At 38.8% G+C, this 25,331-nt stretch overlaps 1 protein-coding gene across 1 annotated transcript; it reads right to left on the reverse strand.

Moving 5' to 3' along the window:
• Nucleotides 1-4,862: 4,862 nt before the first annotated feature.
• PRPF38A (pre-mRNA processing factor 38A) lies at nucleotides 4,863-25,162 on the reverse strand. Its single transcript, XM_068964362.1, has 10 exons — nucleotides 25,033-25,162; nucleotides 23,078-23,237; nucleotides 21,441-21,562; nucleotides 19,366-19,451; nucleotides 11,341-11,451; nucleotides 8,887-8,999; nucleotides 8,257-8,283; nucleotides 8,048-8,145; nucleotides 7,583-7,631; nucleotides 4,863-6,690 (listed from the first exon to the last, which is right to left on the reverse strand). The coding sequence occupies exons 1-10, from the start codon at nucleotides 25,160-25,162 to the stop codon at nucleotides 6,648-6,650; spliced, it is 939 nt and encodes a 312-aa protein (XP_068820463.1). The 3' UTR covers nucleotides 4,863-6,647.
• Nucleotides 25,163-25,331: the final 169 nt, after the last annotated feature.

Consider the following 25,331-nt stretch of genomic DNA (forward strand, 5'->3'; position numbering starts at 1 on the left):
AAAACTTTTTAAAAGGTAAAAAAATAATAAAATAAAACCTCAAGATTGAAGATTTAGATTTTTTTTCTTTTACATTCTTGTATATTGAAAATATTCATACTTGAACAGAAATTTGCTTTTGTCTGTATTTGAAGTAATTCTATTTTAAGTTAATAAATCTTTTTGACAAGAGTCAAATTTGGTTAATTCATCTAGTTGTTTAGATGATAGGAATATAATGTTACAATTCAGAGATTTTTTTTAAAAGTATTTATTTATTTGGCTGCACCCTGTCTTAGTTGTGGCATGTGAACTCTTTAGTTGCTACATGTGGGATCTAGTTCCCTGACCAGGGATCGAACCCAGACTCCCTACATTGGGAGTATACAGAGTCTTAGCCACTGGACTACCAGGGAAGCCCCAGAGATTTGTTTTACTCCCAGTGAATGGATTGTTCTAAATCAGAGACTTAGTTTTACAAAAACATCTACGAATCTTTTCATTTTATTTGATTGGATTTTCACAACACCCATGAGATTGATAGAAGCAGATACTATCTCATTTTATCATTGAAAAAACTGGAGGTGCAAAACAAAATGAATTGTAAAGTTAGGACAGTTACATGTTGGGAATCTAATTGAAACAGATCTTTGAAGTAGAGTTTTTAAACTGTTGAAACTGATACTGACAGTTAGAATGGAGGGAAGGTAATTTTTATTTACTGAGGAACTAACATGCCAGACTGTTTTGAGTCGTGTATTACTGCCTGGAAAGTACACATCCTGCAAGGATGATGTGTACCAGTAATAGCTCGTGATCAGTGATTATAGTTGGATTCCAAGCTTGTATTGTTGGTGGTATATTTCTTAACTGTTCCTGGTACTCTACGTTGAAGTGAGGTCATCTTATGTGAACAACTGAGAGACTTGCAAGAGATTTCAGACTAAATGATGCAATAGATTTGGAAATCTGCAGAATAAGTAAATACAGATGTCTTTTAAGAACAGTGTATTATCTTTGTTCTGCTTCATCACAGATATGTGTTCCTTAAAGAGGAGAGCACGTGGGCTTTTGCCACAGTTTCCAGTATGGAAGGAAGATGCTTGAAATCTATTGCAGGTGGTTGGAAGGCTTTCCTGCTATATTTATAGCCTTGGAAAGGAATTTTTTAAATGTTAAGCTGTTAGTTTTTCATATTAAAGCTTCAGCATGCCTTGGCAATCATTATGAATTACTGTGCTGTGCACCTGGAACTAACATAGTGTTGTTGGTCAGTTAAACTTAAAAAAAGCTTCATTCACAATCTCGTGGAATTCTCCTAAGTGGTGGAGTTTAGCTTATTGGTTTTGTTAATAATGAGATAGGTAACTGGCCCAACGTACACTTTTCTGTTAAAATATGACTTAAGAGAATTCAAGATTTTTCTTTAAAGTCAGTGTTCTAAGCATTTCATGTCCTTTCAGGTCTTAGAGAATAGAGTGCTGGTTTTTCTGTTCTACTTTTGTACATATTTTAAATATTCATTAAAAAGAAAATGACTTGGGAATTCCCTGGTGGTCCAGTGGTTAGGACTCTGTGCTTGCACTACCAAGGGCCTGGGTTCAATCCTTGGTCGGGGAACTAAAATGCCAAAAGCTGTGCGGTGCAACACTCCTCTTGCCCCTAAAATTAATCTGCAACAAGAGACTGCCCCAGTTCAGCCTTGCTTCTCTGGCAAAAGGTATTTATGGGGCAATAAACCCGTTACCTAAGTTTTACTTATGTAACAGTGTTCCCATGTAGTAATTTTCAGCATCTCACGTGTCCCTCCTTCAGTAATTGCTAGTATTCAATTGTAGAACTGTTCCAAGTTGAAAAATAGAAAACTTGTAATTTATGTGGTAGTAGCTGAGTTTTACAATTTACAGACTTTTCATATAAACTATAAAATTATGAATTCAAATCTCTTGTAGATCAATTGAAGTCTGAAATTCAGTCTTCTGCAGAGAATACACACACACATGCTTATCACATTGCTTTGAAATTTTTGTATAGTGTTTAATCACATGGAGTAATTAACATTTTCCTTTGCCATTAAAGATTATTTAAAAAGATGAACAATAACATACTATATATTCATTCAGTCCCCTGCAGATAGACATGTCTGCTGTTTCCAGCTCTTCTCATTTATAAAATATATATGTAAAGTGATGATAGGATAGGCTACTCTTGTATTTGGTTATAGTCAGCTCTTAGTATCCACAGAGAATTGGTTCCAGGATCTGTGGTAGATACCAAAATCCACAGGTGCTCAAATCCCATAGTTGGCCCTCCATATCCACATCTGCAGATTCAGCCAAATTTGGATCATGTAGAACTGTAATGTTTTTTGGGAAAAAATCTGCATACAAGTGGACTCATGCAGTTCAAACTCACATTATTCAAAGATCAACTGTATTTTATTATGGTGAATTCTTATAAATGGGATTATTAGATAAAAAGGATAAAAGTTCACAAAGGTTCCTGCTATGCTGTGCTAAAAGAGCGGAGTCGCTCAGTTGTGTCCGACTCTTTGTGACCCCGTGGACTGTAGCCCACCACGCTCCTCTGTCCATGGGATTTTCCAGGCAAGAGTACTGGAGTGGGTTGCCATTTCCTTCTCCAGAGGATCGTCCCAACCCAGGGATTGAACCCAGGTCTCCCACATTGTAAGCAACACGCTTTACCGTCTGAGCCACCAGGGAAGTCCATTGACTTAGCTGTGCTGTGCTAAGTCACCTCATTGTGTCCAACTCTTTGCGACAGCATGGACTGTAGCCCTTAAGGCTCCTTTGACATAGGATTTTCCAGGCAAGAATACTGGAGTGGGTCGCCTTGTCCTGCTCCAGGGGATCTTCTGGACGGAAGGATCTAATCCATGTCTCTTATGTCTCCTGCACTGACATTTTCCTGGCCAGCAGGTTCTTTACCACTAGTGCCACCTGGAAAGCTACATACAACAAAATTGCTGTATTGCCAAAAAGTGGTTACTAATTTGCAGTTCCAAGAATCAATATATAAAATGTGTTGGTAAGGTTATAAAAAAGCCCTAAACGCCAAATACAGTTTTTCCTTGTAAAGGATAATCTGTTTATTACAAAAAAAGTATTAAATAACAGTATAAAAATCACTAAAAATTCCATAAACCAGAAATACTATTAATATCCAGTGAATTTCTTTCTTTTAAACCATCTCTTTAATACACACATATCATATATATATAGTTACACATACATAGGAAAAGTTTTACAAAAGTGGGTTCACATGCTGTATTTAGTACATATAGCAAATTAATTTTACTTCAACTTAACTGAAGAAAAAAATTAAAATTTTCAACTTACAAATTTTTTTCTACAAGAGAATCTAGTTCTAAAGACTCCTGAAATTAAGGGCAAGTATAGAAAACATTGAAGAGGCTTGATTTTTTTTTTCCAGCTTCATGTATGTTTTAGAGATCGTATGACTCGTCATAAAAAATTGAGTTCTACTTCCTGCTTACATTATTTCTGTACAGTGTTCAAATATTTCATTTGTCTTAACGATTTCCCATTATTTTTATTTAAAATTTCTAAAGTGTTTACTGCCATTTCTTTTACTGCTTTTTTCCCTAAATCCTTAATTTGATTCATTTCTTGTTCAGTAACATCAGGCAGTTTTCCCCCTAGTGGTTGTATGCTTATAAGCACTTGCATACTTAAGAATGTCTATTCCCTTTATATTTTAAGGACAACCCTGGCTGGGTATAAAGTTCCTGGCACAGTTTTCCTTAGACCTTTGGAGCCTTTTGCTTCACTACCTTAGTGGAGACCTGAGGCCATCTTGATCCTTTCCCTCACTATACATGACTTGATTTCTCTGCTTGGGTTCCCATATTCTTTTTCTCTTTAAATCAAGGTGATTTTTCTTCTATTTGAATTTTTTGATTTGCCCAATTCCCTTTATCAGAAATCAGTTAATCATAGGCAAGGTTTCTTTTTTATTTTATCTATAATAAAATAATATATATAGCTCAAAATCTATATAGTTTTCCATTTTTTATTCCCTCCAGTCTGTTTTCTATGTGCCTTGTCTGTTTTGTATTTTGTAAGGCTTTCATTACAAATCTTCATTTCTTCAAGCTCTGCCGTGCTTACTTTCCACCTCTTATCTTTTAATCTCTTTGAACTTGTATTCTTGCATTAAAAAAGAAACAGATCATTTTATCTTTTTTGAATCTGTAGAAACTTGTTCCTTTTTTTGGCTAGGAATGACCAGCATGTGAGCATTTTTTTCTGGTTAGTGCTTATTTAAATTTAGATCTGCCAAAAATAATGGAGAGGCTAGAGGAATGAACTTTAAGTTGGGTTGTTACACTGGAAGCCTCTCACCAAATCTATTGTTTCCTTTGCTCCTGAGAATACATATCCTTTAATTCTTTAGTATTAAAAGGTCCTCATGCCCAATGGCAAACCTTTTAAAGCAGTATAATTCAAATTGTGGGGAGTATAAACAATTTAGTGGTTGTACACCCAACGGTAAAACTGATAATGCATAGAAATATCAGAATGTATTTTGCATATGAAATATTTTCTTGAAATCTGTTTTAGTGCAGAATATGTGTAAGTATAGAGGTAAGATGAAAAATATGTCTCTAAATACAGGCCAAAGAAAGTTGTAAACCTTTAGTTCCAAGGCCTCACTCATGCAGTAGGCTAGCACACAGATGACAGAAATGGTCCTTCAGCAAGGTTCGTCCTGAAGTCATCTGCTGTACAATTCTGTAGTTTATCAAAGGGATCTCCAGAGAGAGAGGTTTGACATGTCAGTTTGCAGTTTACACTTGGGAAGGTTTATTTTTGGTATTAAATATTACTGGGGTTTAGGGTGGATTTCTACATTTTTATACTTTAAAAATATACTTTTAAAACTAATATACTGGATGATAACTTGGTTGGTCCATAGGTCATTCAGCCAGAATACACTTTTTTTTTCATTTCTGCTAGGACTCTATATAACAGATACAAATAGAGGCGCTTACATTTAATTTTTAAAGACAGTCCTATATATAGTTGTTTGATGAGCCATAATAACTCATGATTTTATTAGCTCAAATATTATCAGGAGAGCAATTATTGAAGAACATGAAATCTCAAATATAATCCCCAAACACTTTAATATTGATGCTAAAGTCCTTAAGTTCAACAATCAATAGGATGTTTAGCCTATGATTACATATGACTTTCCAAGAAACTGGATCCTGTGAGGCAGTTGGTCTTCATAATTGTTGCCAGGGGCAGAGCTGCAGGAAATATCAATTATTTTTTTCCATTTTAAAGGAGGAAAGGTAAGTACAGGTAGACAGAACTCTAGCAAAGATCCAACACCCTCTTGATTATCAGTACCCATGGGCACTATTTAATCCTTATTTTGCTTCTTTGTCCTTAGCGTTCTTAACCCATCTCTCCCATTTCCTCTACCTTTCTGAAATGATTCAATATTTCAATTTTCAGTCAGTGTTTGCCCTTCTTCCTCAACAGAGTGAGTGTTGCTTATGATTCTACTACTAGTTTTCCTTACAAATGTACACTCCCTAGGCATTCCGTTCAATTCTACACCTACAAATTACCTAAACATTGTCAATTCAGGGTTAGATCACTAGCTCAACTCCAGTTCTTATTTATAATGTCCGGGCTTTATCTAGATATACCATGGCTGTCTCAAAGTAAACTTCAAGTTAAGCTGAATGCATTTTTTTCTCCCTACTACCACAATTCTCACTACCTGCCCCTCTAAAACCTGGTTTCTTCCTGCTGTATTTTCTGGTTTTGTGAATGGTGCTGTTGTCCATCACTCAGGTTAAAACCCTGAGTGGCATTAGATATTTTTTCTCTCCATTGAACGTTTTCATCCTGGTTGCCCTGCTGCTACTGCTAGTCTTGATAATATCAATGCTCATAGCATAAAGGTGCTGAGCACCTTAATTTGGAATTCAAGGCTGTAGGGAAGAAGAAACACTATACAATAATGCTGTGTTAATAGGTGTCAAGTTTTACTGTTTGTTGAACATTTAATGCAACTGGATTAAATGATCCAGAAAAAGCCTTACAACTAAATTCATTCTTATAAAGCTGCTGATAACAGGTCAGTTTTCATGTTTATTACCATTTGGTGCTGCTGGAAGTGAAACCTGGAGCTAATATATTTTACCAACTTGGTTTTTTTAATGGAACAGCAGCACATATCTCAGAGTTCTCAAAACAGTTCAAATCTCAGTGTAAACCAAAACTAAAACCACAGAAAAACAGGAAATGGGTGTGTCAAGTTTAATAACAAAAATAACAAGGTGGCCACATCCTCCCCTTGTTTCATACACTCTATTTGAATCCATTCTACCCTCATAAATTTGAGTACAAACAAGTTTGATTGTACAAAGAAGCCAAAAGCAGCTCTCAGTTCAGGAAGCATTCTTTCAAATGTGTGGATTACGTACAATTCATAGAGATACAAAACTCAGCACCTCTTTCATGTTAAAAAAAAGTGAAGAAAACTTGGTTTAAAAAAAATCTAAAATACTCTCATAGCTGCCTGGGACTGAGTAGATCTTTCTTTCACGTAGACAGATGCCTTCATCTCCACAGAAGGCCACTTGTATTAAAACCAAACTGAGTCCATTACTCATTCCCTCTCCGGCTCTTCTTGTGGCTTTTCTTAGACCTGAAATGGTGACACATACAAATCATTAAATTTACCAGCTGTTTTAGGAGCTGAGGAAGGATTTTTGAGAAAGACTGATACGTGCTAACACTGATGGGGGACAGAGACAGTCAATATTCATTAAAGGTACTTGGTGTTTTTATGTTTAAGAGCAACACTGAGTTAGGCATTACTCTCCAAAATTTATCATTGAAGAAATGACCTCTGAGAGATCAAGTGCTTCCAACAGTGTACAGTTTCTAGAGGTATCTAATGAAAGCTTACCAAATGAAAATGACTTATCCAATGTCATTCAACTGCTAAGTATTAAAAATTGGGACTGAGACTTCCCTAGTGGTCCTGTGGTTAGGAATCTGCCTGCCAATGCAGGGGACACGGGTTCAATCCTTGGTCCAGGAGGACCCCACGTGCTGTGGGGCAGGTATGCCTGTGTACTGCAGCTGCGAAGCCCATGAGCCCTAGGGCCTGTGCTCTGCGATAGGAGGGGTCACTGCAGTGAGAGGCCTACACACCGTGGCTGGAGAGTGGCCTTTGCTCACCACAACTAGACAGGGCCCAGAAGCAAAGAAAGCCCAGTGTGGCCAGAAGTAAATACATTTTAAAAAATCTTAAAAGCTGGGATGGAACCCCAGGTCTCCTGAGATTAAGGCTCATGCCTTTATCCAAAGCCACAATCCTACAAGAAAAATAACTTCATGTATATATAATTCTAGTAATTTTCAGGGCAAGAGACCACTTTGTCCTATAATTAAGGAGAATTCCTAAACTGTATTGATGGAGGTTATATCTCCATTAACACAAGAATATTTCAGGTCTAACTGAGTTGTAATTGGGACTTTAATTTGTGAGTAAAAACTTAAATTCTTAAGTCAAAATAGAAGCTAATCCATACCTTTCAGGAGATTTTGAGTGGCTCCTGTGTCTGTGACTACGGTGATGACCTGGAGAAGAAAAAAGACTATTCAGTGTACCAATTTCTACCCTCATACTCTCTGCTGTTATTTCCCCTAGTTCATTTTTGGCTTGTGATAGGGACACCTTGTTGGTAGCGAAGAACTGAACCCACTTAGCCTTCAGGGCTTTATGGCTAAATTTCACTAACAGCACACTGGGTATTTACCACTACTCTGTCATGTCGTACTCCTATAATTTCAGATGAAAACTGAAGCTCACCATCCTATCAACAAAGCTGGCAAATGACAGTTAAAATGTCAACTCTAATTTTCAAATTCTATGTCCACTTCCTTTTCTAGGCAGTAATAAAGTAAGGTACTCCTGTATTGTAGGAGGCTAATTGCTCCTATTACATTTCTTTATTGAGACAACCAACAGCAAGCAAAAGGCCCCAGTGCTATACCTGGGGACTTGGAGCGGGATCTGTGCCGTCTATCTCGGGACCTGCTGCGATGACGTCTTGGACTCTTGCTCCGATGCCGTTCTCTGCGAGGGGAGGGGCTGTGGAAATGACTGGTCAGACTCCCATATCTGTCCTGACAATATAAACACAACAACAACATCCCCCCTCCCCAAATCTCTATACTTCATCACAAGTCACTGAAGGCCTACCTCCTCCTCTTGGGAGACCGACTCCGCCTACACGGAAAGAAGAAAGAAAGAAGAACCTTAGTAGGTGCCCTGGACACTGTAAATTGCAAAAATTGCCCCAAATCTTAACCCAACTCTGTTATCCATGTCCTTTGTCATTTAACTTTAATACCCTCTGACTCCAAGTCTGGGACTGGCCATGTGACTTGCTTTGGCCAAAGGGGTATTTGTACATGTGATGCAGATGCTAGAAAGATTACTTGCATGGTTGGGGTTGTTCAGTCTCTTATTCTGCCACTGCCATGGAAACAGGCCTACCCTAGCCTAGAATGTGACACACACAGAGATGAACTGCTCCAGTCATCCTAGCTAAGGCCATCTACACTAGCCAACAGAGAATACTGCAAAACAAGTGAGTGACCATAGCTTATACTCAAAAAACTGCCTAAGCCCAAATTAAATCACTGGCCACAAACCTGTGAATTAAATAAATGTTTGCCACTGAGGTTTTGTGGGTGGTGTTTTTGGAGCAACTAATACATTGGCGAGCACACATTCTCCACAGGCTAGCATTTTCCTTCCATGAAGTCCAAACTTCTACACTCCAGTGCTTAAAGTATCCCTGGAAGATGCCAATGCCTAAGGCCTTACCTTCTGGGAGACCGACTCCTACTCCTCCGATAGCGTAGTGTGGGAGAGCGACGGGGTTTGTCCAAGTCTCGGTAGCTTCTCCGGCGATGATCAGGTGATGGCACTCTTTCCAACTGGAAAAGAGAGGGCCTGGGTCAGTGATGAGCACAGGCTTATAGAGAGCCAACTAGGAACATGGCTTATACCCTCCTCCCCATCCCATCCCAAATTCCACCTCCAACTGACTTTAAAACACAGTAATTTGAATATATATGGGATAACACTGAGGACAAGAAAACACACTACCAAATAAAAAAATCAAAATTTAATAATCCCATTACTCTTCTAGTGCTGGTACCATTATTGTGGAACTATGTAAGAGTAATGAGAGGTAAGTATGCTTATCTCCTAAGAAGCTGGATTTCCAATGGGAAAGAAGAAATAGAGATGCAAGACTGATAAGGTTAAATAGAGTGTATTTTAAGCTTAAAATTTCTTTTTCCTTTAGCTTTATCAACTGTAAAGGCCTAGAAATACCATGTAGCAATGAGCCCAGACTGGTCTCTAAGTAACATATCTCAATTAATGGAACTAAGAGCTTCTTGGGAAAATGGCTACTTTTAGGTCCAGGCTACAATATAATAAGACACAACTAGAACATATCATTGTATCAGATAGCAAGGGGCTGAAACTACTATGACTGCATCAAAAAGTGAAGTTGAGGGGGCCCCACTGGCCAGACATAGGACAATTTCAGCATCAACAAGGACAATAATGGTCCAGAACACCAAATATATTTTAATTGATAAATTCAAATGTTACCAAGGGCAAACCTTCCTAGGAGAATACTATAAAATCAACTCTTGATTTTAAAACATGAAAAAGGGAAATACCTTACTTTTCTTATATAAACTTTATTAAAAAAATTAAATGTTGATTTGAGAGATTTTTTTAAAAAATATCATTATTTTACAATCCTTAAGGGATCTATGCAGAGATCATCAGTGGATCCGAATATTACAAACAGCAGACTGTTCATCCTGGAGGAAGTACACTATACCTATGAAGCAGGTTGCTCCACTCCAAAACCCCCAAATCCAATTAAAGACTCAAGAACTAGTTAACAGAAAATAAAATAGACAAATGAACATGTTAAATGATACCACAGGGACACAATAACAAAAATAGAGATGATAAAAATTGTACAGAACGTTATGACCTGACATTTTAATATTAAGGAATCATTGATTTAAGGGCTGATGATGGTATGTGGCTGTGCCTTAGAAAGGGGTCCATGTTGTTCCCAAAATATGAGATATATGATGGCTGTGATCTGCTTTGAGATAACTGGTGGAGGACAACTGAGTAGATGTGGAGGAAACAAAATAGCTGAGCTGATCACTGTTGAAGCTAGGTGATGGGTATACGGAGATTTATTCTCTCCATTTTGGTATGTGATAAAATTTTCCATTAAAAAAAAAGAATGCATATTTTTGGTTCACTCACCACAGAAAAGCCCCTCAGCCGTGCCTGGCTTTCCATTCATGAATGACTGTGCTTCCCTTAGCACTTATCTTAAATGGAGCCTGCTAAGCTCAGAACTACACTTTCATCTGCGCTACCCCAGATATCCACAGGCCAGAATTTCTTATATTTCCCCCTAGCTTTTTCTACACATATAATTTTAATCACAGATGTTTTAGATCTTAAAAAAAAAAAACAAAACTTACTGTAATCATTTCCACGTTATCACATATTTTTCTGGCTGCACCAAGTGGCATGCAGGATCTTAGTTCGCCTAACAGGGAGAACTAACTTAGAACTTAGTTCTCCACATCGCCCCGCCCCACAGCGGATGCATGGAGTCTTACCTACTGGACCTCCAAGGAAGTTCACGTGTTACTTTTCATAATACTTCTAATGGCGGCCTAATACTCTGTTCAGTTGTTAACAGTTTACCTGACTGCTCCCTGACAACTTACTTGATTTCAAGTTTTCAGCATTTTAACAAATAGTGGAAGGACATGACTATGCAGTAGGTGGTTTTTATTTCCCTAAACTAGGTTTACTTCTTAGTATGCATTCAATTATGAACATTATTATTTTTGTCCCAAGTGTTTAAGAGTTACCACTTATTATGCAATTATAATGTCCCAAAGCTAAGGGCTTTATGTATATAATTTAATACTCATAAAAGTCCTAAAAGAAAGGTATCATAATCCTTGCTTTATAGAAGAGAAAATAGAGATTATATAATTTACATAACATAATGCCACTAGTAAACAGGAGAGCTGAGATACGGATCAAGTCCATTTAACTCTAGAACCCACACTCTCAATGATGAAATACTTATTTTGGGGTTTTTCTTTTTTGGTTAAAACTAAATAAAATTAAAGTTTGAAAACAAAACAGAAAAACCATTCCCATTCCCTGTAATTCTCCCTCCTCCAACCCTTAAGCTCCCAGGTGCCTGACCTTCTCATCCTCTTCTTCCTCCTCTTCACTGGACTCCACGTCATCCATGTCTTCTTCCAGAGCACTAACCCGAGGCTCCAGCTGTTCAGCTTCCTCTAGCACATAGCGTTTCTACAGAGACAACAATGAAAGTCAGAGAGGGCCCTTCTATCTCCTCTATGTCCTGAAGCTCCAACACTGGGCTTCTGGAAGTGACAGAAAACCTATGGCACAATAGCTGAGGCAATTTCATCTCAAAGATATCCCAGACACAGATATTCTTAGAGAGTTTAGCATACCTAGGATCTATATATATAAAGTTTCCCTGTAAAGAGATAAATACAAAGATGAAGAGAATATCACTTTTCTATTGCCTCTATTCCCTGTGACCTTATACTCTAAGGTCACTAGAATATCAATCAGTATAGCTGTAGCCTTGAATAGAAATTATGGATTTCACACAAAAGGGTCAATAGTTCAAGACAATGTTGGCTGGGAGTTTTCCAGGAGCAGCTCAGACCAGAATCCAGTAAGAGATTCACTGAGACTCAGTCCAGTGTGGGGGTTTGGGTCCTCCTGCTCTTAGCACCGATTGTCTATTAGACCCAGGATTTGGGGAGCTGTATACAGACATGCATTTTGAACAAGGCTCAGGATATAAACAAACCACCTCCTAGTTTCATTTTCTTCTAAGATGTGACTTAGCAATCCTAAGTGACTAAGGACCTGAAAGGCAAAGGTGAGTTCAAGACGGACAAAAGGACTGGCTGGGTCATAAGACCCTTAAGGTTTTGTGTGTGTATGTGTGTGTGCACCAAGGACATACAGATCATTGGACAGCCCTAAAATAAAAAGTACCATTTGCACTCTTATTTTGCTCTCATTCACCCCTGACAAAATTCGGTAAGGGTTAGGAGAAATGAGATAAAGATGCCAATCAGTGACATGAATCCCTTGAAAAAGGGTTCCTTGGAAAAGATCACCAGTCTGGGATCTAGGACTGTATGAGACACGGCATCCAGAAGCCCTGATGCTCACCAGACTTCGAAGTGATCAACGTCAACGTATTAACTTACAGTATTTGTGTTTGATAAAATCAGAATTCATTCCAGAGAAGCTCCCTGCCAATGCCAGGGCAGGTGAGAAGCTATGCCCTATGGATTGCTTAAAAGAAACAAATCAAAGCTAAAGGTAGTCTTAAGGGTCACTTCATCCAGCACATAGAGAGGTCCACACCAGAACACACCTCTCAGTGATGTGGTAACATGTATCAGTCATAGTTCAACTTTCCTCTCCTGAGTGAGGTCTGCTTTGTGGGTTTTCCTTCTAGACTCCAGCAGACCACCCCATTTGCATCAACACGCTTGCTCAGAGATGACTGGACTCTAGAACCCTCAGTCCCAACCTGACTGTAGTTCAGAGTCTATCCTTTTTTACAGTATTTCTAAACATAATATCACAGCTAAGGATAAAAAGTGTGAGAACTGGACCCTGAAATCAGGTTTTCAGATTTGAAATGTCATCCTTTTCACTACCGTCTATAATAATCAATATGGAAAAGGAGAAATAATTTTCAGAATTATTTTCTATGATTTTCTGTAATTGAGTCCCTCTGGAGGAAGAGTGGTTCATTGCACTTATCTGTGAGCACTACCAACTACCAACTATCTTTATCCATCTGCTTTGCTGCCTCAAGAAAGTTAACCTTGCCCATTTATCATATTTACAATCCGTTCTATACTCCATATTGACTTTTTCAGGTCCCTTTGATCTGTTTTTCATTGAGGTGAAATTCACAATGTAAACAATCAGCAATTTTAAAGTGTAAAATTCTTCCATCACCACCTCTCACTAGTTTAAAAACTTCATCACACCAGAAAAACATGCCATACTTATTAAGTAATCATTCCTCATTTCCCTTCCCTGAATCCCCTAGTAACTAATAATCTCTGCTTTGTCTCTCATATATTTACCTAGTCTGAACAGGCAAGTTTGTCCTTGCAGTACAAAATGGAACAGGGCAAAGGCTAACAGAGTTTTGCCCAGAAAACACTGGTCACAGCAAGCACCCTCTTCCAACAACATGAGAGATGATCCTACACATGGATATCACCAGATGGTCAATACTGAAATCAGACTGACAAAAACAAGACCCGGAACTGACTGGCTCAGATCATGAGCTCCTTACTGCAAAATCCAGGCTCAGATTGAAGAAAGTAGGGAAAACCACTAGACCATTCAGGTATGACCTAAATCAAATCCCTTACATTTATACAGTGGAAGTGACAAACAGATTCAAGGGATTAGATTTGGTAGACAGAGTGCCTGAAGAACTATGGACAGAGGTTCATAATGCTGTATAGGAGGTGATGACCAAAACCATTCCAAAGAAAGAGAAATGCAAGGCGGCAAAATGGTTGTCTGACGAGGCTTTACAAACAGCTGAGAAAAGAAAAGACGTGAAAGGCAAAGGAGAAAGAGAAAGATACATCCATCTGAATGCAGAGTTCCAGAATAGCAAGGTAAGAAAAGCAAGCTTTCTTAAGTGAACAAGGCAAAGAAATAGAGGAAAACAGTAGAATGAAAGACTAGAGATCTCTTTAAGAAAATTGGAGACACCAAGGGAACATTCCTGGACAGATGGGCTCGATACAGGACAGAAATGGCAAGGACCTAACACAAGCAGAAGAGATTAAGAAGAGGTGGCGAGAACACACAGAAGAACTAAAGAAAACAGGTCTAATGACCCGGATAACCAAAATGGTGTGGTCACTCATCTAGAGCCAGACATTCTGGAGTGTGAAGTTCAGTGGGCCTTACGAAGCATTACTACAAAGCTAGGGGAGGTGATGGAATTTCAGCTCAGTCATTTCAAATCCTAAACGATAATGCTGTTAGTGCTACACTCATTAAGCCAGCAAATCTGGAAAACTCAGCAACGGCCACAGGACTGAAGTTTTCATTTCGGTCCCAAAGAAGGGCAATGCCAAAGAATGTTTAAATTACTGCACAACTGCACTCATCTCACATGGTAGCATGGTAATGCTCAAAATTCTTCAAATTAGGTCCAGCAGTATATGAACAAAGAACTTTCAGATGCACAAACTGGATTTAGGAAAGGTAGAGGAACCAGAGATCAAACTGCCAACATACACTGGATCATAGAAAAAGCAAGGGAATTCCAGAAAAACAACTACTTCTGCTTCACTGACTATGTGAAAGCCTTTGACTATGTGGATCACAACAAACTGTCAAAAGTTCTTAATGAGAATACTAGACCACCTTACCTGCCTCCTGAGAAACGGGCATGCAGGTCAAGAAACAACAGTTAGAACCGGACATGGAACAATGGACTGGTTCAAAATTGGGAAAGGAGTACATCAAGGCTGTATATCATCATCCTGCTTATTTAACTTCTATGTAGAGTACATCATCCAAAATGCTGGGCTGGACAAATCACAAGCTGGAATCAAGATTGCCAGGAGAAATATCAAAAACCTCAGATATGCAGGTGATACCACTCTATATAAAGGCAGAAAGCAAAGAGGAACTAAAGAGTCTCTTGATGAGAGTGAAAAGAGGGTGAAAAATCTGGCTTAAAACTCAATATTCAAAAAACAAAGATCATGACATCTGGTCCCATCACTTCATGGCTAACAGGGAAAAAATGGTAACAGTGGCAAATTTTATTTTCCTGGGCTCCAAAATCACTGCAGATAGTTGACTGCAGCCATGAAATTAAAAGATGCTTGCTCCTTGGAAGAAAAGCTATGACAAACCCAGACAGCAGATTAAAAACTAAAGACATCACTTTGCTGACAGAGGTCCATGTACTCAAAGCTGTCGTTTTTCCTGTAGTCATGTACAGATGTGAGAGTTGGACCATAAAGAAGGCTGATCTCCGAAGAATTTAGGCTTTTGAATAAGGGTGTTGGAGAAGACTCTTGAGAGTCCCTTGAACTGCAAGGAGATCAAACCAGTTAATCCTAAAGGAAACTGACCCTGAATATTCAGTGAAAGGACTGACTCTGAAGTTGAAGCTCTAATACTTTGGCCACCTGATACAAACATCCCATTCACTGAAAAAGACCGATGCTGGGAAAGACTGAGGACAGGAGGAGAAGGGGCAACAGAGGATGAGATGGTTGGATGGTATCACCGACTCAATGGACATGAGTTTGAGCAAACTCTGGGACATACTGAAAGACAGGGAAGCCTCGAGTGCTGCAGTTCTTGGGGTTGCAAAGATTCGGACACTACTTAGCAACTGAACAACAAAAATACGTGACTTCTGATCTTTAAATTATTCCTTCTTGGCTTTTATCTAGCAAGGCAAGGTGGGATACAGCAAACTGCTTCAGAATTACTGAGCTACAGCAGCATCAAAAAGGAGATCTTAAGTTCTGGGTCTTCCCAATTTGGGTTTCTGTGGTTGCTTAAAACTCTGAAGAATCTGTTCCCAGGCCCCATCTTAAACACTGTCTCTAGGAGCCTTTCATCAACGCTACCAATTTTACACAGAATATCAGAATCTGAGAGTCAAAGGCTCTTAGTCTACAGGTATCCCAATGATTTCTGCGATACATTTTACAATTTCACTGAGGTACAAGTGATGCACAATAAACTGTAATTTTTATAGTACACGATTTGATGAGTATTGTGTTGTATACGAATGTAAGTCAATACATCAGTGTAACGGATAGAGCCGCTCCACCCAACAGTTTACCTGTGCTCCTTTCGGGTTTCTCATTCCCTCTCCTGCCCAATCCCTTACCCTATACCTAGGCAACCACTGCTCTTTTTGTCACTACAGTTTACATTGATCAGAAAGGAATTACACAGTACATACAATCTTGTGTCTTTTTTCACTCAGCAGTTATTTTATGATTCATCCATGCTACTGCTATTTATCAACAGTTCATTTTTGCTGCTGAGTAGTAGTATCATTATATGGCCACATCACAATTTGTTTATTCATTCACTTGATGGACATTTGGGTTGCTTCCAGTTTCTGGCCATTACAAATGAAACTGTTAAGATTATCTGTGCTTAAGACTTTGTGTGGACATATGCTTTCATTTCCTGAGTAAATTTCTGGAAGTGGAATAGCTGGATTCAATGGTTAACTTCTTTGGAAACTGCCAAACTCTTCCAAGTTTGGTTGTTTCAGTTTATATTGTCACCAGTAGGCTTTGGAGACTTCTAGTTCCTTCTAACTAACTAGGAGGAACTTCTAGTTCCATCCTCACTAACACTTGATATGATCAGTCTTATTTTACACATTTTACTAGGTATATAGTGCATATTTCTATGCTTTTAATTTGCATTTCCCTAATGATTAATGTCTAGTCAAAGCTATGTCAAGTCTAGTCAAGGCTATGGTTTTTCCAGTGGTCATGTATGGATGTGAGAGTTGAACTGTGAAGAAAGCTGAGCGCCAAAGAATTGATGCTTTTGAACTGTGGTGTTGGAGAAGACTCTTCAGAGTCCCTCGGACAGCAAGGAGATCCAACCAGTCCATCCTAAAGGAGATCAGTGGTGGTCATTGGAAGGACTGATGCTGAAGCTGAAACTCCAATACTTTGGTGACCTCATGCAAAGAGTTGATTCACTGGAAAAGACCCTGATGCTGGGAGGGATTGGGGGCAGGAGGAGAAGGGGACGACAGAGGATGAGATGGTTGGATGGGGTCGCAGAGAGTCGGACATGACTGAACAACTGAACTGAACTGAATGATCAATGATATAGAATACCTTTTTATGTGCTACTGGTCAACTATGTATTTTCTTTGGTAAAAGATCTGTTAGAATTTTTTGTTCATTTCCCCACTGGGTTGCCTTCTTGTTAGTAAGTTCAAGAGTCCTTTATAAAGTACAGATTCAAGAACTTCTATGGATATATGTTGTACAAACGTATTCTTCCAGTCTGTGGCTTGCCTTTTTAGTTTTGTAATAGCATCTTCTGAAAGGCAAGTTCTTAATTTTTATAAAGTCAGTTTATTAATTTCTAATAAATAATTCACATTACAGGAATTTGTCAAACATGAGGTCACTAAGATTTTCACCTATGTTTTCCTTAAGTTTTCTACTCTTAGCTTTTATGAGTCTATTACCCTCTTCAAGTTTATTTTTACATATAATGTGAGCGAGGGGAAGACATTCAATCGTCTCATATGCCTATTTAATCATTTTAGCACCATTTGTGGAAAAGATTATCCTTTTTCAATTGTTATTGCCCTAACATCTCTGCAGAAAACCAAGTGACCATAAAAATGTACTATACACTTACTTCTGGTTCTTTCACTTTGTTCCACTGATCTGCTTGCCTAGCTTTATGCCACTACAACACTGTCTTATAATTAAGTAGTGTTTATCCTACTTTGCTCTTTTTCAAAGCTGTTTTGGATATTCTAGGTCTTCTCCATATTCCTATACATTTTAGAATCAGTTTGCCAAGTTCTATCAAGTTTTATTTGGATTTTGATTGGAACCGAATTGAATCTAAAGATTAATTTGGGAGAACTGACAACAATTGTTGAGTCATGGTATCAGATATACCATGAACACGATATAGCTCCATTAATTATATCTTCTTTAACTTCTGTCAGTAATGCAATGTTTTATATTGTTTAAAAGTCTTACACATTTTTTGACAAAATTATCCATAATTATTTTATATTTTTTATGCTGTTATAAATAGTATCTTTTATACAAAATCTCAAATTTAATTGTTCCTAGCTCATGTAGAGAAATACAACTGACTTTTATACATTGACCTTGCACCCCACAATTCTGCATAAATAGATGACTGGGTAAACAAATTGTGGTATATATACCCATGCAACAGAATATTATTCCTATTGAGCAACAAATGAAATAAAGAACTATGCAGTTCAGTTCAGTCGCTCAGTTGTGTCCAACTCTTTGCGAACCCCATGAATCGCAGCACGCCAAGCCTCCCTGTCCATCACCAACTCCCAGAGTTCATTCAGACTCACGTCCATCGAGTCAGTGATGCCATCCAGCCATCTCATCCGCTGTCGTCCCCTTCTCCTCCTGCCCCCAATCCCTCCCAGCATCAGAGTCGTTTCCAATGAGTCAACTCTTCGCATGAGGTGGCCAAAGTACTGGAGTTTCAGCTTCAGCATCATTCCCTCCAAAGAAATTCCAGGGCTGATCTTCAGAATGGACTGGTTGGATCTCCCTGCAGTCCAAGGGACTCTCAAGAGTCTTCTCCAACACCACAGTTCAAAAGCATCAATTCTACAGCTGATGCAGTTATAAATAGTATCTTTTATACAAAATCTCAAATTTAATTGTTCCTAGCTCATGTAGAGAAATACAACTGACTTTTGTACACTGACCTTGCACCCCACAATTCTGCATAAATAGATGACTGGGTAAACAAATTGTGGTATATATACCCATGCAACAGAATATTATTCCTATTGAGCAACAAATGAAATAAAAAACTATTAGTATATGCAAACATGGATATATTCCAAAATAACTATGTTAAGTGAGGAAAAATTAAAATATTCTTTTTCTAATTATTTTCCTATTTAGGTTATTACAAAGTATGGAGCAGAGTTCCCTGTGCTACACAGTATTGGAAGATATTATTCTAAGTGAAATAAATCAAAGACAAAGACAAATACTGTATGGTATCACTTATATGAGTCTCAAAAAAGGAACAAACTAGTAAATATAACAAAGAAGCAGACTCACAGATATAGAGAACAAACTAATGATTAGCGGTGAGGAGAGGGAAAGAGGGAGGGAATTAAGAGGAACGAAGTATTCGAAATAAAATAAGCTACAATGATATATTGTACAGAGCCACTGTTATATAATAACGATAAATGGAGTACTACCTTTAAAAATTGTGGATCACAATACTGTATACCTATAACATATAATATTGTACATCAACTACACTTCAGCTAAAAAAAGATTCTGAGATCCATGGTGTTTTATAATGTACGTGTATAAAGAAATCTTTACACACGTTATTGTGTACTGTGTATGTATGACCTTTATCTCTTACCTGTAGCCGGGGAAGAATGATATCACAGACTCTCTCACTGTGCAGTAGCTCATCAATAAATTCATCTACATGCATCAGCTCAAACTCTGAAAGAAAAACCATAAGTTCAAGTAACTTGGAAATAAGTTTAAATAGCAAAAAACTTTAAGAAGTTTAAGACTCTTTATGCAAGATATCTAACAGGGTATTTGGTATAGAAAGTGTGAATTCTCTGCAGTTTCCCTGTGTGTGTGTGTGTTAGTCACTCAGTCGTGTCTTGACTCTTTTGACCCCATGGACTGCAGTCCACCAGGTTCCTCTGTCTATGTGATTTTCCAGGCAAGAATACTGGACTGGGTTGTCATTTCCTTCTCCAGGGGATCTTCCCGACTCAGGGATAGAACCCAGGTCTCCCGCATGGCAGGTGGATTCTTTACCATCTAAGCTACCAGGGAAGCCCCTTCCCTTTGCCTGCACATGTACTAATAAAGCTATTGCAGTGTGGAAATTAACACTGAATAGATTACTGTCAAACGTGGGCTCAACCTACAGGCTTTCACTGCCCTGTCATCACCACCAATCTTCAACCAGTCAACTCCCCTTTATTGGGGCCATTTACGTGCCATGCTTCTTCTAGGAACTGGGGATAGTGGGATGAATGAAGCTGTCCCAATTAGCAGGAAAGACAAGCACAAAAACAAGCACAATGAGTCCTGAATTATAAAAGGGTAATGTTTTTGAATAAAACTTACAACTCAAGTACAGCATCTCCTGTGAACCTACTAAGTTCCTAAAAATAAAATATGTATCTTTTCCCCTATGTGGGTCAGCAGACTTTATTAAATGGATGTATAATTGACTTGGGGCTTCCTGGGTGGCTCAGTGATAAAGAATCTGGTTGCCGATGAAGGAGACCTGAGTTTTATCTCTGGGCTGGAGAAGGAAATGAAAACACGCTCCAGTATTCTTATCTGGAAAATTCCATGGACAGAGGACACAAAGAGTTGGACATGACTTAGCAACTGAACACATGTGCAAACCTGACTTAAGATATTATATTAGTTCCAAGTGACTGTGATTTGCTGTTTTTAAGAATCGTGTATCTCACATAGTAAGTGGAGCAACAGCTTTTTAGAATTTCTATGGTAAACATTACCTTAGTTTAGTGGTTCTCAACCAGGGGTATTGCCCCTCCAACTATGGGGTGCTAATGGCCTTTAGGGAGTAGAAGCCAGGGATACTGCTAAACATTCTACAATGCACTGGACAGCTCCCCATAACAAAGAAATATCTGGCCCAAATTATCACTAGATTTAAAAACCCTATCTTAGTCTAGCATAATATAGTCATAAATAAGTCATCTCATGATGGCCAGGACCATGTCCATCTTGTTCATCACATTATTTCCGGTTTGTAGTACAGTACCCGGCGCAACATTGTCACTTAGTATGTATTTATTCCAGTGAACAGGTAAGCTAACAAAAGTTTGAAGAATAATACCAAATTCTTAACCTTGTACTCCTTTATGTAATATTTAGATGGTAAAGGCCAATGTTACTAATCTTCTGTTATGACACTAAGAGAGAAAAAGTTCTTATTGCATTCTCTGAATCCCATTTTACCATAAAATGTGTCTCTTTGTAAAAGGTATGGAGCTGCCCCTCCTGGATATACTTATGTTTTAGGAAGATTCCTACATAAGTATGAGCACACTCAGTCCATGTATTACAGGGTGAAGTATCTTATAACAGAGGCCAGTAGAAAGAACTGTGAAGGTCCAACAAATGGAAAACTAACTTTGGGAGGTCTGGGGAAGGACTTTAAGGCAAAGGTCATTCGGGAGCTAGATCTTATGGGATGTAGCACGTGATGCAAAGCAGGGATTACCATGAGATGCAGCTGGAAAGACAGGCAGACAGGGGCAGACTGGGTGAGGCTGACAGGAAGCTAGTAGTCTAACGGAGTATTATTACTCCTCACAAGAGATGGAGGACCTGACTGAAGACACTAACAATCTGGATTATGTGATGCCAGAGATACTGTAAAATAAACACTGGCTCAGGGATGAAGGCCTGGATACTTAGCACCATACTCACCTCCATTTCGGTTCTGACTCTTGATTTTTCGATAGTCATTGTATAGAGGCTCCAAGTACTTGTAGCAATCAATTGCAGTACCTGTCAACCTCATGTAAAGTGCTCCCAGCATGCGGACATACCTGACAGATAGACAGCAGTGAAACAACAGGCCATTCCAACAAGTTCCTGAGTTTTACAAGTAACTTTTCTCATGACAGCAATGGATAAACAAGTTCTCTTTTCTCTTTGGTAGACGAGAAAGCTACATTTTTAGAGGGAGCATAGGGCAGCAGAAAAAATAGCTAAAATGTGGAAACCTGGGTTCAAGTTCTCATTCTACCATTTACTGGCTGCAGTGACTTGGGATATAATGCTCAACTTTCATAGTCTATTACATCATCTGTAAAACTAAGATACAACCTATTCACCTCATGGGATTATTTTAAGAATCAAATGAGACACTGAATTTAACAACAGAAAGTAGAGGTTTATTTATGAACAATATAATTTATACAAGATTGCTATTTGCTGGAAAGCAGAATGCTGGTTATGGAAAAAAGTCAGTCATCTGGGTTCAAATTTTGATTCCATTATTTACTAACTCTGTAACACTAGGCAATTTACTTTTGCTTTCTCAATCCTTGTAAAATGATAGTCCCTAATTTGATGGCTCAGCATATTAAGTAAAAAATGAATGTTAGGATGCTAAGCGAGGTATATAGCATAGAGTAGGTACCTAATAAAAGTTAGTTATTTTCTAGCCATTAATGTTTGTAAGATTCCTTTATTTTCCCTTTCTCCTATACCCCCAACTACCTACTCAAATCTCCATTTTGATAAACAGTAGGCATTTGAAATTCATTTCCTTATACAACAAACAGAATACAGTGGCGAAAGAAATGGACCCTGAAATCAGCATTGCGACTTATCAGCATTTGACCTTGGGGAAATCAATCTCTCTGTGCCTAAGTATCATCCCCTACATAATGGGGATAATAATTTTACAGGGTAGTTGCGGAGGTTAAATAAATTATTGCATGTAAATTTCTTAGAATAGAGATTGGCAATAATAATCTATTATTACATCTGTCTCCTGTTCTCATCTGTTAGCTCCTCGAACAGCTTATATTTTGGGGCCAGATACCATGCAACAGGCACCGATAGAGATTTACAGCTCTTTCTTCCTTAATCCTCACATCTATCCTGAGTTGGTATTATTGTTTCCATTTTACAGGTAAAGAAAGTAAAATTTAGAAAATTAAGTAACTTCTCCAAGGTCACAGTTCATAGGTAATAGGGTCTGGACATGAACCTACAATTAACACAAACGTCTCCCTCTTCTTTACCACACTTTATGTTGCTTTCTTCATCCTTAAAGTATTCAGTGCTACCAACATATATGGCATTAACTTCTGCTTAATATGTATCAGTGAGTTTTGTGAAATACTTATTTGGAAGAAAAGTCACCAAGGCTCAGAAAGTAAAGAAGGTTAATACAATCAAAACAGACAAAACAAACACTCAAGGGGCGCAGGAACAAAATACCAGAGTGGGACTTTGGAAATGAGATACACTGTTTCACTTCTTTTAACCAAAGCCAAATTCTGGACCATGAAATTAAAATATTTATATTAGCTAGTAAATATTTTACTCACTTGAAATCTTCATTTTTTATAAACTCTACAATGATGTCCTTCTCGGGTTGAATCTGAAGCATCTTCAAGGTTAAACACAAAAAAGGAGTTGGCTTTATGTTGCCACCGTAGACACCACCCACAAATCTTAACTCCATAGCTTTATCGACTACAAGTTCAGCTAAAAAACAAAAACAGAGTGGCATTGCAGACATATTAAGACTAAGCTTTTACAGGTTTGAAGTGCAGAGAGTTAAAGTTAGTTCAAAATTTGGTGCTCCTGAATTAACAGCTTAATATTAGGAGAACAAGTGTGTAATAAATAACAGCAGCCAATACACACTGAAAGATTATTATATGCCAAGTACTCTGCTAAGTATTTCATATTATCTCACTTAATCTTCACAAGTCATGAGGTTAAGTTCTAGCACTGCCCTTGTTTTCAGCTAAGGAAAATGAGGGCTAAGAAAGGTTAAATGATTTGCTCAAGATTCACAGCCAGAAAGTGGCAGGGCCTGGATTTTAGTCCAAGAAGTCTGACTTCAGAGTCTGTGCTTGTCACCCATCATGGTTAGAGGAAAAACTGCCAGATTAAATAAGAGTTAGAAGGACGAAAACTGCAACAAACCACTCCTCAACTACGTAACTCTTAAGTTCATCTAGACAACAGGGATAACTTTTCAATGTTGTCATCAAAATCAGACACCAGTTTTGTGAACGAGGGCAAGTCATTTCACCACCGGAATGAGAAAAGGCCCCCAAAATAAATCTTACATGACTCCAAAATTTAATGGCGACTCTGAAAACCAATATGACTCTGCCGTGGACACACAGCTAGGGTGATGGCAGAGCAGTAACAGCACGGGAGCAAGTAACAGTGGTAACAACCTGCACCACTATCACCACTGATTACTGAGTACTTTTATTAATATATGGCTGTAGCTAAATATACATAGCATCATCGACTCAATGGACATGAATTTGAGCAAACTGTGGCAGACAGTGGAGGAGAGAGACCCCGGCAGGCTACGGCCCAGGGGGGGTCACAAGAGTCTGACACTACTTAGCGACTGAACAAGCTGTAACTATATACCCAACACTTCTTACACTTTATTTCATTTAATCCTTAGATTTCTTGGGTTAAATCATTTAATCCGTTGACCTCTGATGTGGGTATTATTGTGCTCGTTTTACAGTAGATGAACTAATGGTTCACGGGGGAAACAGGTACCAAAAAAAAGCCAGAATTAAACCGAGTATCAAAGACGACCTGGAAGATTTCTCTTAAGAACATGTATTTATATTAGGACTGGGAATGTGAAATATTGCAAATGGTCCAGATTTGGGGGTAGTAAGATTATAAATTTGGTTTCGGGAATACTGACGCTCCTTTAAGACCTTCAGGGTTAACACTACTACTACTACTACTACTACTACTACTAAGTCGCTTCAGTCGTGTCCGACTCTGTGCGACCCCACAGACGGCAGCCCACCAGGCTCCCCCGTCCCTGGGATTCTCCAGGCAAGAACACTGGAGTGGGTTGCCATTTCCTTCTCCAATGCGTGAAAGTGAAACGTGAAAGGGAAGTCGCTCAGTAGTGTCCGACTCTCCGCGACCCCATGGACTGCAGCCTACCAGGCTCCTCCGTCCATGGAATTTTCCAGGCAAGAGTACTGGAGTGGGGTGCCATCGCCTTCACCGAGAACCCAGTAAGTTATCATTAACTATGGAATGCCTCAAAGAAACGACGTGTGACACCCTTCCGAATAAGGTCCTATCACATCTATCTGTGTTCCCAAAGCCCAACACAACACTAGGCACAGAGTAGGCGCTCAGATTCTTCCGAATGACTGAAAAATTCCCCCTAAATCTCACCCCCAGTGGGCCAGTCCTATTGTACTACTTCGGAAAACTGGGCCACGGGACGACAGGGGTTGGGGCAGGGATGGGGGTTGTTACGCACGCTCTTGCTCACCTGTAAGTCCAAAGCACTCCTCTTTCCAGTATTTAGACTCATAAATTCGCGTCCGAATGATCTTCTCCACCAGATACTGAGGGTTGGTGCCGTGGATGCTGTGCGCATCTTTTACCGTACGGTTCGCCATTTTAGAACGCCTGACGTTCTATTTCCGTCGGGTCCTTTAAGACGTCACATCCAGGTTAAGGAAACCAGAGAGAAATGATGAGGTTGGAGGAAGTCTCACTAAATGGTTCGAGCGCCCATCTTGAACCCGGAAATGTTTTCGAGTTAGGAACTTTCTTCGGCGAACGGCT

This window comes from Capricornis sumatraensis, chromosome 2, assembly GCF_032405125.1.
Source record: "Capricornis sumatraensis isolate serow.1 chromosome 2, serow.2, whole genome shotgun sequence".
Taxonomy (NCBI): domain Eukaryota; kingdom Metazoa; phylum Chordata; class Mammalia; order Artiodactyla; family Bovidae; genus Capricornis; species Capricornis sumatraensis.

Coding starts and splice junctions, on each gene's coding strand:
- PRPF38A (XM_068964362.1), bottom strand. CDS start 25,162: ATGGCGAACCGTACGGTAAAAGATGCGCACAGCATCCACGGCACCAAC. Junction 23,238..25,032: donor GGAGTGCTTTGGACTTACAG/GTGAGCAAGAGC, acceptor TTTGTTTTTTAG/CTGAACTTGTAGTCGATAAA. Junction 19,452..21,440: donor GAGTCAGAACCGAAATGGAG/GTGAGTATGGTG, acceptor TTTTTCTTTCAG/AGTTTGAGCTGATGCATGTA.